Source organism: Eleutherodactylus coqui, chromosome 2, assembly GCF_035609145.1.
Source record: "Eleutherodactylus coqui strain aEleCoq1 chromosome 2, aEleCoq1.hap1, whole genome shotgun sequence".
NCBI classification, from domain to species: Eukaryota; Metazoa; Chordata; class Amphibia; order Anura; family Eleutherodactylidae; genus Eleutherodactylus; species Eleutherodactylus coqui.
In genome coordinates this window covers 234,924,340-234,937,846 of record NC_089838.1, presented here as the reverse complement: position 1 = coordinate 234,937,846, position 13,507 = coordinate 234,924,340, and the positions used below count along the sequence as shown (strand labels likewise).

The 13,507-nt window shown below is 45.7% G+C and overlaps 1 protein-coding gene across 2 annotated transcripts in view; it reads left to right on the top strand.

Annotated features, from left to right (window-relative positions):
- Positions 1-13,507, top strand: part of FAM227B (family with sequence similarity 227 member B) — a 360,605-nt gene that overhangs the window by 263,255 nt on the left and 83,843 nt on the right. For both annotated transcript variants that reach the window (XM_066592624.1, XM_066592625.1), the window contains exon 10: positions 1,404-1,513. In XM_066592624.1, coding sequence (XP_066448721.1) covers positions 1,404-1,513 — 110 coding nt within the window. The remainder of the gene's footprint in view (positions 1-1,403; positions 1,514-13,507) is intronic.

Sequence of the window (13,507 nt, the reverse complement as noted above, 5' to 3'; positions counted from 1 at the left end):
AGTGCATCCACACGTGTTGGATTTGCTATGAATTTTTTCTGCCAGGGAAAATCTGCAGGAAATCTAACGCATGTAATTGTTCAAAGGTGACCATTTCCTTTGAAGCAATATTCCCATCATAAACATTTATGGTATAACTACATGCTGTGACATAAATGCCTGTTAGATGCAACTCCCAGCTCCAAGACTTGCAACTACCTGCAAAATGAGGTCACCCAGACCTTGTCCCACTTGATGAAGATGGCTATCGGGGCAACTGTTCCTATGAATATGCTATAAAGGTGCATGATGAGAGATTTTGAAGACCAACATGTTAATTGGCAATGACGCTTTGACCTTCTGTACCACATCTATCAATCCATCATTCTATTTTGGTCATTTACTCTTCAACAAGTACTCAATGGCTAGTTTTTCTAGCATCAGTGTGTTCCCTCATTGTTATGTAGATTCTGCGCTCATAATATGTTACTCATTCTAGTGGTTGTGTGTAATTTTCTGTGGATTTCCTGTTATGAGCAAAAGGAAAAAAAAAATCTACACCTCTATTCCAAAATCCTTTGTGTTTTTTGGGGCTTTGTTTTTTTTTATTGGTGATAACTTTTTCCCCTCATCTGTCTTTACTTTGGACCTACAGTTTAATTATTTTTCTCTTGAGGAAATCAAACATGGAGCACTAGAGTTAATTTGAAAATAAAATACACACATTTTAGGAAACACATTGTTTATTGTCTCATGCTTATTTTCCACCCCTTCAATTACACTGTTGTTTTTGGATATCGTCATGTAGTTCAGGAAGTAATTGCCACTTTGCTGTTGGATTTTAACATGTGATTTTGAATTGTGATCGTTTATGTAAAATTTAATTTTACAGTTAATGGACCTTTCCAAGTTTATGCCTACATTGTATGTATATACTTCATATATAACATTCAACTGCACTGATCTTCCTAAAGATTTTTAAATCTCACTGGGTCAGCTGGCACTCTGAGGCATTTTGTACAATAACAACCATGTGGGGAGGTTTGTGCTATATTTGTTTTAACCATATGTCACTCATAGTAAACTTTTAAACTTTTCCATTGGTCTGTCATCCATTTCTTCCATTTACTATTCACACTGGCATACTATCACTAGATATTAATAGTAGCAGTCACAGTCGTCATAGCAAATAATGAATGCGTGCAAGATGTATGATGCCAACAATGTCTGTATTAAACATGATTTGAAACAGTGCACAGGCTTCCTGGAAGCTCCTCCGAAGCTCTGCTTCCAATATCCAACTTAAATTGTAACCATTTGCACTTTTGCTGATACTAGAATAGAAAACTAGCACATAAATATAAATCACAAGTCAAATAAACAATTCAACCCTTATAGAATATCTATATTTTGTTCTTAACCAGATGTCAGAAGAAAGCTGGAATTCAACCTGGATGACATACTTGACGAGGCCAGACAACAAAATCTTACTAGGACATTAGATACAGAAGACAAAAATGCCCCAACGAAAGAGGTATGTGCAAGCTGAAGCCTCTTCTCTGCAGCACCTGACACATTGTAGTCATTGTGTGTGGCTGGCTCTACTAGCTTTGCCTTTTCACATTTTTTTCTCTATTATATCTGAATGCAATGCAATGAAAGCAGTAATTTCCTGATAGATCTCCATGTGAGAAAAAACATGGCTTCATCAGAGATAAATGTTGCAGAAAACGAGTGGACTTTACTAGAACAGCAGACTTTATATAATCAAGTATCTGTTAAGCTCTGTTCATATGTGTTGCAACCTCCACACATACTGTACAGTATTAAAATGAACTGTATCGCATGTGATGTACAAAGAATGCCAATGGCATCCAATGGACCTCATTAACTTACAATGGGATTCGTTGGGGTTCCAATTTGGTTTCTGTAGTTTGATGGCAAGAATTGAACTGCATGCTGTGCTATTCTCGACATCAAATTTGATGTAACTACCAACAGGGATTCTGAACAGAGGCACCAATGGTAATGTGAATGCAGCTTTAAGGGTCATTTACACCAGACGATTATCACTCAAAATTTGTTCAAGTAAATGAATCTGAGCGATAATTGCCAAGTATAAATGCAAAACAATTTTTACTATATGTTATTGCTGGATTGCAAGCTTGTCGTTGCATGTAAATGCTCCCCGCTCAGCTCTTCAAATAGAATGGCAAGAAAAGGTTCTGTGTCACAGTTAGCGTGTTGAGTGTCAAGTTCAACTTTGCTGTATCTGTACAAGGCACCACTGCTACAAAATGTAGGGTGTTGTGTCTGGTATACAATGAAAAGCGCGCAGCACTCACCAGAACTCTGTGGTTCCTTGAAGCAGCTGACCAGTATGTATGATGATAGTTTGCCTCCCACCAATCTGATATCGATGACCTATTTTGAAGATAGGTTATCAATATTTTAGTCTTATAAACCTCATTAACTATCAAAATTATTGGAAAAAACTGAAGGTTTTTGCTTATTTAGGGGAGGGCTTGGCCTTGTACAGTTGTTAAACCAAAGTCTAAAGGGTCAAAAACATCATAGAAAGTTAGCTGATTCTGAGCATTAGAACAGAATTGGTGCTTTAGAGTGAATTAAGGTGATGAACATGAGCAGTTGGGATAGTTTCCCACTGAGGACAGGGACCTATGCTGTAGTATACCACATGGGACTAAAAGCCTGCCTCCCTGTGGCAGCCATCGGTCAAGAGATTTTGCCAGTAATACAGCCATTTGACCAGCAAAATATTCCAGCGATTGGCTTAAACAGGTGGGTGGGCTTTTGGGTGAGTGCAGTTTCTCACAGCAGGAGACCCTACCCTACTTGCTTATTCTATTTATACTTCTCATATTATAATTTAAACCTAGCATTCCATCCCCATGCATTGAAAATAATGACTCATTAACCAAAGAAACTCAAATATCTAAGAATTCAGAGCTAACATACTTCATTCAATAACTGTAAAGATAAGCACAGTTTTATGGGTTGGTGTCCCATACTACAGACACCGTTATTTGGGACTTGGCAAACTACTTCAATATGCAACTATTTAAATTTAGTCACTAGCTGCCTCCAGATGGACTATAAAAAATAAGACAGTCAAGAATGACCTCATATTGGATACGGTTTCCTCCTTTCCATTGATGTCTCTTGGAGATGAGCTTTTCTAAGTTAATATAAAGTATGCTTGGAATAGAGCGATCAGGTATTACAAGCCAGTGTTTATACAGTTTATGGTTTAAAAGTATTTTATTAAAGAACTGTAGGATACAATGAGAAATGGTTTTACATTCAAAATATGTTTTACAGCAGAATGAAACATTTCCTTTTTCTAACTCAAACCGATTAATTCTTGTGCTTTATTCTATATAAACTGTTGTAGAAAAACTAGACCTGCGCTCTCACCAGATGCCCTTAGACCTTAACTATATCAACGGGGAAGGGATAATGAGGAGGGGGTGGGGTGTGAGAAGGGGTATGCCCTACAGCCAAAAGGCCTTATTCTACTTATAGTGATGATTTATTAAATGGAGAATAAAGTAGATTTCATGGTTATGAAATTACACCACCAGATGGAAACTACGCGTCCAGGCGGGGTGAAGAATGGAATATTATCCATGCTCCCCATGTGTTGTAGAAACTGGCATGTTTATTGTCATCATCCGCACTAAGCTCTTCCATGTGCATTATATTATAGCCATGGCAGTCATGAGTTGTGTACTAGGACTGAGATATTGCATGTATGTACATATCTGTAAATACTGAAACCATGTCCTGGCCAACAGGCCCCCTATGCCTATTTTTTCGCATAGCGACCTCATACCTGACTCCGAAACCAAATTATGTATACGCGGCAGATACGTTTCTAATCCAGAGAGTAATGTTGAACCACTAAACAATGCCATCAAGTCTGGGTTGCCCATCAGGGGTGTGAGTGAGCCAGGTTGAGATACCAGACTTAAGCATGTCGCTAGTCTATCCCATGTATCTAACAGATTGCTCATGAGTGGTGTTAAATTGGGTATTTGTTGGAATGCTAGACAAGGTAGCCAAAAGCTACCCTGTGCTTTGTATGGTGTGGAGTCTTGCTCCATCTCTACCCATAATTTGGAAGAGCGCATGTGGATGAAGTCCAATATATATTTACATATCGCAGCACCATGGTATAAGGCAAACTTTGGCAGGCCCGCCCCTCCCTTCTCTTTTCTCCGTGTAAGTGTTCTGAAACTGAGCCATGGTCTGGTGTTACTCTAGACAAATCTCATTGTGACTCTGTGGATACATGACAAGTAGTATCTGGGTAATTTGATAGGGAGAGTTTGGTATATGTATAGGAATTTAGGAAGAGAGACCATTTTTAGTACGTTAATCCTGCCAAACCAGGAAAGTGTAAGGGGTCGCCATTTCTGTAAATCTGTCTCTAGTGATACAAGCATAGGTTTATAGTTTAAATTGAATAGCTGGGCTGGTTCAGTTGACAAGGATATCCCCAGATATTTAAAGGGGTTGTCCTGCGCCGAAACGGGTTTTTTTTTTTTTTAACCCCCCCCCCCCCCCCCCGTTCGGCGCGAGACAACCCCGATGCAGGGGTTAAAAAAACAAACCGGGTAGTACTTACCCGAATCCCGGCGGTCCGGCATCTTCATACTCACCTGCTGAAGATGGCCGCCGGGATCCTCTCTCTCTGTGGACCGCAGGGCTTCTGTGCGGTCCATTGCCGATTCCAGCCTCCTTATTGGCTGGAATCGGCACGTGACGGGGCGGAGCTACACGAAGCCGGCATTCTGCACGAGCGGCCCCATTGAAGACAGCAGAAGACCCGGACTGCGCAAGCGCGGCTAATTTGGCCATTAGAGGCCGAAAATTAGTCGGCACCATGGAGACGAGGACGCCAGCAACGGAGCAGGTAAGTATAAAACTTTTGATAACTTCTGTATGGCTCATAATTAATGCACAATGTACATTACAAAGTGCATTAATATGGCCATACAGAAGTGTATAGACCCACTTGCTGCCGCGGGACAACCCCTTTAATGGCGGCTTCATTTCAGCGAGGTGTCATTATGGATTTTAATTGGGATGCATCTTTGGTTGGGAGGGTTATATTGAGAATTTCTGATTTGTGAATATGGATTTGAAGTTACATAAATTAGGAGATCGTCAGTGAATAGAGCTAATTTATGTTCATGCGATCCTATTTTGATTCCCTGTATATTAGGATTGTTTCTAAGTGAATTTGCATGCCTAAGAACCTCCATTGTGAGAATATATAAAAAGGGGGGCTGAGGGCATCCCTGTTTGGTGCCATTTTTAATATCTAATGGTGACGATAATGATCCGTTAATTCGAACCCTTGCTGTTGGGTGGTTGTATAGAGCCATGATCCAGTGAACTCTATTAAAAGCTTTTTCTGCATCTATTGACAACAGACATAGGGGAGATGTGAGTTTGCGATATCAATTTTATGGTTTTATCTCTAGCTTCGCATCCTGGAACAAAGCCTACTTGTTTTTTATAGATCAAAGAGGGAATTATGGATGCCAATGGAGTTGCCAGGATCTCTGGGTACAATTTTGTGTCTATATTTAAGAGAGATATGGGCCAATAGTTACCACAGGAGGAGGGGTCCTTACCCTGTTGCAGAACTACCGTTATAACTGCCTGGAGAGCTTGGGAAGGGAAAGGACAGAATTTGGATATGGCATTCTATGCTTAAAGTAAAAGTGGGGCCAGCATATTCCCGCATAGTGTATAGAACCGGGGTGTGAACCCATCAGGTCAAGGGCTTTGGCCTACTTTTAGGTTTTTTTATTGCTTCCAGCACTTCCTCTTTGGTGAAGTGTGTTCATACAATTTAGGCTAGAAAAAAGGCTAAACTTTAGAAAAAAAGAAATAGATTGCACATCCACATACAGATGCAGAAAGTTATCACACACAATTTGAAGTTTGCTACAAGTGAGAGCTTGTTCACATCTGCGTTAGGGTTCCATTAGAGCTTTCCGATTTTTGGAGCAGAGAAAGAGAATTAAAACTGAAATAAATATTTCCAGTTTTTCCCCATTGATATCAATGGGTTTTCAAAAAAAACGGAAAGCTTTCAGTTCGCTTCCTTCCATTGGGAAGCCATTTTTTTAATGGAGCAAATAGTTCTTGAAATTGTTCTATTCTGTTTATGGTTCAAAATGTGTTGATTCATTTTATAATAAGACAAGTTGACATCAACAACAAAAATGTCAATACTGTTGCAATGGGAAAAGTAAGACAAACTTACACAGTTTGTGTAAGATTAGGCAGCCTGATGACCACGGTATAGCGGATGGAGGACAGGGCAATAGGCATCTCCCTGCCCGCCCCTTCAGCACCCACTCCCACTCCTGGCGTGTTAATTGGCTGCTGCTATGTGGTTTAGATTTGCAACTTTATAATAACACAACTAGTGATGTATACTTGGGGTGGATGGGGAAGGTATGGGAAAAGAGATGGGAGGGAGAGGGTAGGGTGGGACCGTGGGGGGGTTAACACGGAGAGGGGTAGGGATGGGAACGGCCGCCAGTGACCTTGCTCTGTATCAGGTTTCGTAGGTTGCGAGACAGTGGAGCTGCTAGTTTAAATTAAGTTAAGGGGGTGGTGTACCTGTTAGAAGCCATGCTTTTAGGTCAGGGGAGTTCCTGAATAGAATCCAGGCCATACAAGTAGCGAAGAATTTGGAGGAGTTTCCTTTGTCTGCGGCACCAAGGTCCTCCATGTGGCAAATGCTATCCATGATTTCCAACCACGAAGTCCTCGTAGGAGGTGAGGTTGTCTTCCAGAGTCTTGGTATGTTCTGTCTCATGGCTATCAGAAAGAATCTAAAATGTCTTTCTTTGATTTCCAAATAGGTCCCCGAACCATGGAGAGCAGGGCCGCCTCAGGTGTCAAGACCATATTGTCTTTGTATAACGCATTGTAGAGATTTGTGATTTCCTGCCACAGAGGTGTGATCAGGGGGCAGGACCGCCATATGAGGGTGAGATCCCTTCTGCCCTTTGGCATCTCCAGCAGGTGTCCAGGGTTTGAGGGTACATTTTGGCTAGTTGTACCGGGGTTCTGTACCATCTAGACAGAATTTTATAGTTGGTTTCCTGGAATTTAGAGGCATTTGCCATCGAGTGGGTTAGTGTGAAGGCGTTCTTCCAGGTCTCGTCCTGGAAAGATTTCCCTAGCTCCCTCTCCCATCCTGCTATAAAGCCCGGTGGGCCTTCTCGTGTCTCTGCTTCCAAGAGGAGGCTATATAATGCCGAGACTTTGGCTGGGCTGGGGTTTGAGGACGTGCATAATTGTTCGAAGCTAGTGAGAGGGGCCTGTGGGGAGGCCAAAGGGCCCAGGGATAATACAAAGTGTCTGATCTGTAGGTACTGGAACCACGCTCCGGTCCCGGGGCCTCTCTCTTCCATCATCTCCCCCATTGATCGGACCCCGGACGATGTCACCACGTCTCTGACCCTCATCGGCATAGGGGACCCCCTCATGAAGGGCGTGTTGCCTCTCATAAAAGCCGATAGTTCTGGGTTGCCTGTAATCGGTGTGAGTGGACCCGGACGGGAGATCAGACCCAAGTGTGAGGCGAACCCATTCCATGCTTCTAAGATCCGCTTCGTCAGAGGTGGGATGTGTTCCATTTCACCCACCTTCGATGGCGGTAACCAGAAGGAGCCTATTGCTATTATAGGGTCTTCTTCCCTCTCCAAGTCCACCCATAGTTTGGTTGGGTTGTTGTGTATGATATCTAAGACGCATCTACATATAGATGCCTTATAATATGTGGAGAAGCAGGGTATACCCACTCCCCCATCTCCTTTCTTTCTGATGAGTGTCTTGTACTTAACCCTCGGTTTTGACCCTCCCCATACAAACTCTGAGGAGTTCTTGCGGAGTTTGGCCAAATAGAGATGTGGGATTTTGATTGGTAGAGTTTGGAACAAGTATAGGAGCCTGGGCAGGACATCCATTTTCAGGACGTTTATCCTCCCTAGCCACGATAAGATAAGGGGTTTCCACTTGCTAAAGTCCTTTCGGAGATTGTCGAGCATGGGCTTGTAATTTGCATCGAAGAGGTCGTTAGGGTTCTTGGTGATATTTACCCCTAGATATTTAATATAATTGTCTCTCCATGTCATCGTGGAGAATTTGTTAACTGTGGAGGCCACCTCGGGGGGAACTGAGATATTGAGGATTACCGATTTATTTAGGTTAATTTTGAAATTGCTAACTTTTCCGTAGTTTTCAAATTCTTTTAGGGCCACTGGTAGGGCAACTCTGGGGTTTGTGATGAATATTAGGAGATCGTCTGCGAATAGGGAGAGTTTGTGTTCAGTAGAGACTAGCTGTATTCCTTGGATATTAGGGTTGTTTCTTAGGGCGTTGGCCAGGGACTCCAAGACCAGGACATAGAGAAAGGGGGAGAGGGGGCACCCTTGTCTTGTCCCGTTTTTTATTTTAAATGGTGCGGATAGAGACCCATTTACTCTAACTCTGGCTGACGGGTCGCGGTAGAGTGCCATGATCCATTCAATAAATCTGGGACCCAGCCCAATCCTCCTCAGCGTCGCCTCCAAGTACCCCCAACGGACTCTGTCAAACGCTTTTTTTTGCGTTAACTGACATTAAGCATAAGGGGGTTCCTGAGAGGTGTGCTCGTGAAATCAGCGAGATTGTTCTTATGGTGTTGTCCCTAGCCTCTTGGCCCGGGACAAAACCTGATTGTTCATGGTTGATTAGAGGCGAGATGAGGGGTCTCAGGTGAGAAGCCAAGATTTTGGAGAACATTTTGGTATCTATGTTTATTAACGAGATAGGGCGGTAGTTGGAGCAGAGCATGTGGTCCTTCCCCTGTTTAGGGATGATAGTGATTGTTGCTTGTAGGGCCTGGGACGGAAAGGGGCACAACCCAGAGATAGTGTTGAAGGCCTCGGCAAGTGGAGCGGATATGAGGTCCGCAAACATCTTGTAGAAGCGGGGAGTAAACCCGTCTGGGCCAGGGCTCTTTCCCACTTTGAGGTTCTGGATTACCTCTTTTATCTCTCCCTCGGTGATGTTGTTCTCTAGGCTGCTCGCCGTCTCCTCTGAGATGGAGCTCGGGGCGAACCTATCTAAGTATTCTTCCATCACCTGGGTCTGTGCCCTCCATCCATCCCCCCGTAGATTATATAAATTCTGGTAATATTGTTAAAAGCAATCCAGAATATCCTTGTTTGTATGGACTATTCCTTTAGTGGGGGAGTTAAGAGACTGTATGTATGGGGTGGAAGTCCTGGGATGGAGAACCCCAGCCAACATTCGCCTGCATTTGTTACCCTGATCGTAGAATCTACTCTTCCATCTGTCTCTAGCGCATAACGATTGCTGATCTAGGATGGAGAGCACTTTATTCCTAATTAGAGATGAGCGAGCACCAAAATGCTCGGGTGCTCGTTACTCGGGACGAACTTTTCGCGATGCTCGAGGGTTCGTTTCGAGTAACGAACCTCATTGAAGTCAATGGGCGACCCGAGCATTTTTGTATTTCGCCGATGCTCACTAAGGTTTCCTTGTGTGAAAATCTGGGCAATTCAAGAAAGTGATGGGAACGACACAGCAACGGATAGGGCAGGCGAGGGGCTACATGTTGGGCTGCATCTCAAGTTCACAGGTCCCACTATTAAGCCACAATAGCGGCAAGAGTGGGCCCCCCCCCCCTCCCAAAAACTTTTACTTCTGAAAAGCCCTCATTAGCATGGCATACCTTTGCTAAGCACCACACTACCTCCAACAAAGCACAATCACTGCCTGCATGACACTCCACTGCCACTTCTCCTGGGTTACATGCTGCCCAACCGCCCCCCCTCCCCCCACAGCGCACACCAAAGTGTCCCTGCGCAGCCTTCAGCTGCCCTCATGCCACACCACCCTCATGTCTATTTAGAAGTGCGTCTGCCATGAGGAGGAACCACAGGCACACACTGCAGAGGGTTGGCACGGCTAGGCAGCGACCCTCTTTAAAAGGGGCGGGGCGATAGCCCACAATGCTGTACAGAAGCAATGAGAAATAGAATCCTGTGCCACCGCCATCAGGAGCTGCACACGTGGGCATAGCAATGGGGAACCTATGTGCCACACACTATTCATTCTGTCAAGGTGTCTCTGCATGCCCCAGTCAGACCGGGCTTTTTCATTCATAGACACAGGCAGGTACAACTCCCTATTGTGAAGTCCCTGTCGACCGACAGCATGGGTGGCTCCCTGGAACCCACCGGCGATACACAAAAATATCCCATTGCATTGCCCAACACAGCTGAGGTAGTAATGTCGTGCTTAATGCAGGTGGGCTTCGGCCCACACTGCATGCCCCAGTCAGACTGGGGTTCTTTACAAGTGGAAACAGATGCATTTATAATTCCCTGTGGACCCACAGCATGGGTGGGTGCCAGGAAGCCACCGGCGGTACATAGAAATATCCCATTGCATTGCCCAACACAGCTGAGGTAGTAATGTCGTGCTTAATGCAGGTGGGCTTCGGCCCACACTGCATGCCCCAGTCAGACTGGGGTTCTTTACAAGTGGACACATGTAGGTTAAACTCCGTGTGCACCTACAGCATGGGTGGCTCCCTGGAACCCACCGGCGATACACAAAAATATCCCATTGCATTGCCCAACACAGCTGAGGTAGTAATGTCGTGCTTAATGCAGGTGGGCTTCGGCCCACACTGCATGCCCCAGTCAGACTGGGGTTCTTTACAAGTGGAAACAGATGCATTTATAATTCCCTGTGGACCCACAGCATGGGTGGGTGCCAGGAAGCCACCGGCGGTACATAGAAATATCCCATTGCATTGCCCAACACAGCTGAGGTAGTAATGTCATGCTTAATGCAGGTGGGCTCCGGCCAACACTGCATGCCCCAGTCAGACTGGTAATATGTACCTTAACAGTAACCGCGTTGGTGGTAATGTGGTGGTGACTGCGGACCTAGTAGCGCGGTTTTATTTTGTTGGTTTTCGGAATGTGGCCAGGATTAAGTGGGCCGTGGCGGGGGATGTTTTGGAGGCACTACGTGTCCTCTCCACGTGTCCGTGGTTATATGCACCTTAACAGTAACAGCGTTGGTGGGAAATGGCCTCGCCGCCATCATGTCTTTGGGAAGCCTCTGTTTCCACACCCCAGAGACATACCATTAGCAGCGGTATAGGCAGAGCCCAGAATTAGTAACATTTCAGCCGTAGCATTAGCGACAGGCCCCACTAACATATCACTAGCAGCATTATAGGGGGAGCACAGTCTTAGTTCCATTTCAGTAATAGTAGCAGCCTACACAGGCCCCAGTAACAATTCCGAAGCAGCAGTATAGTGGGAGCGCAGTCTTCGTTCCATTTCAGTAATAGTAGCAGCCTACACAGGCCCCAGGAACAATTCCGAAGCAGCAGTATAGGAGGAGCATAGTCTTAGTTCCATTTAAGTCATTGTAGCAGCCTACACAGGCCCCAGGAACAATTCCGAAGCAGCAGTATAGTGGGAGCGCAGTCTTAGTTCCATTTCAGTAGCTGCAGTATAGCCAAGGCCCAAGTTACATTTATGTAGCTAAAGTGTAGGCCAACCCCACACACACTTCTGTACCATGAGTGCAGGCGAAGAACATACAAATTGCTATGATTACACTGTAGGTGAGGGCCCCAAAACATTGGTGTACCAACAGTACTAATGTACCTCAGTAAAAATTGGCCATGCCCAACCAAGATGGCAGGTGAAACCCATTAATCGCTTTGGTTAATGTGGCTTAAGTGGTAACTAGGCCTGGAGGCAGCCCAGTTTAACTAAAAATTGGTTCAAGTTAAAGTTTCAACGCTTTTAAGAGCATTGAAACATATAAAAATTGTTTAGAAAAATTAGATGAGTGAGCCTTGTGGCCCTAAGAAAAATTGCCCGTTCAGCGTGATTACGTGAGGTTTCAGGAGGAGGAGCAGGAGGAGGAGGAGGAATATTAGACACAGATTGATGAAGCAGAAATGTCCCCGTTTTGGATGGTGAGAGAGAACGTAGCTTCCATCCGCGGGTGCAGCCTACGTATTGCTTACGTATCGCTGCTGTCCGCTGGTGGAGAAGAGAAGTCTGGGGAAATCCAGGCTTTGTTCATCTTGATGAGTGTTAGCCTGTCGGCACTGTCGGTTGACAGGCGGGTACGCTTATCTGTGATGATTCCCCCAGCCGCACTAAACACCCTTTCCGACAAGACGCTAGCCGCAGGACAAGCAAGCACCTCCAGGGCATACAGCGCTAGTTTGGGCCACGTGTCCAGCTTCGACACTCAGTAGTTGTAGGTGGCAGAGGCGTCACGGAGGACGGTCGTGCGATCGGCTACGTACTCCCTCACCATCCTTTTACAGTGCTCCCGCCGACTCAGCCTTGACTGGGGAGCGGTGAAACAGTCTTGCTGGGGAGCCATAAAGCTGTCCAGGCCCTTAAAGACTGTTGCACTGCCTGGGCTGTACATGCTGCTCGATCTCCGCACCTCCCCTGCTACCTGGCCCTCGGAACTGCGCCTTCTGCCACTAGCGCTGTCGGATGGGAATTTTACCATCAGCTTGTCCGCCAGGGTCCTGTGGTATAGCAACACTCTCGAACCCCTTTCCTCTTCGGGAATGAGACTGGGAAGGTTCTCCTTATAGCGTTGGTCGAGCAGTGTGTACACCCAGTAATCCGTAGTGGCCAGAATGCGTGTAACGCGAGGGTCACGAGAAAGGCATCCTAACATTAAGTCAGCCATGTGTGCCAGGGTACCTGTACGCAACACATGGCTGTCCGCACTAGGAAGATCACTTTCAGGATCCTCCTCCTCCTCCTCAGGCCATACACGCTGAAATGATGACAGGCAAGCAGCATGGGTACCGTCAGCAGTGGGCCAAGCTGTCTTTTTTCCCCCTCCTCCTCATCCTCCTCATGCTCCTCCTCCTCCTGAACGCGCTGAGATATAGACAGGAGGGTGCTCTGACTATCCAGCGACATACTGTCTTCCCCCGGCTCTGTTTCCGAGCGCAAAGCGGCTGCCTTTATGGTTTGCAGGGAACTTCTCAAGATGCATAGCAGAGGAATGGTGACGCTAATGATTGCAGCATCGCCGCTCACCACCTGGGTAGACTGCTCAAAGTTTCGAAGGACCTGGCAGATGTCTGCCAACCAGGCCCACTCTTCTGAAAAGAATTGAGGAGGCTGACTCCCACTGCGCCGCCCATGTTGGAGTTGGTATTCCACTATAGCTCTACGCTGCTCATAGAGCCTAGCCAACATGTGGAGCGTAGAGTTCCACCGTGTGGGCACGTCGCACAGCAGTCGGTGCACTGGCAGATTAAACCGATGTTGCAGGGTGCGCAGGGTGGCAGCGTCCGTGTGGGACTTGCGGAAATGTGCGCAGAGCCGGCGCACCTTTACGAGCAGGTCTGACAAGCGTGGGTAGCTTTTCAGAAAGCGCTGAACCACCAAATTAA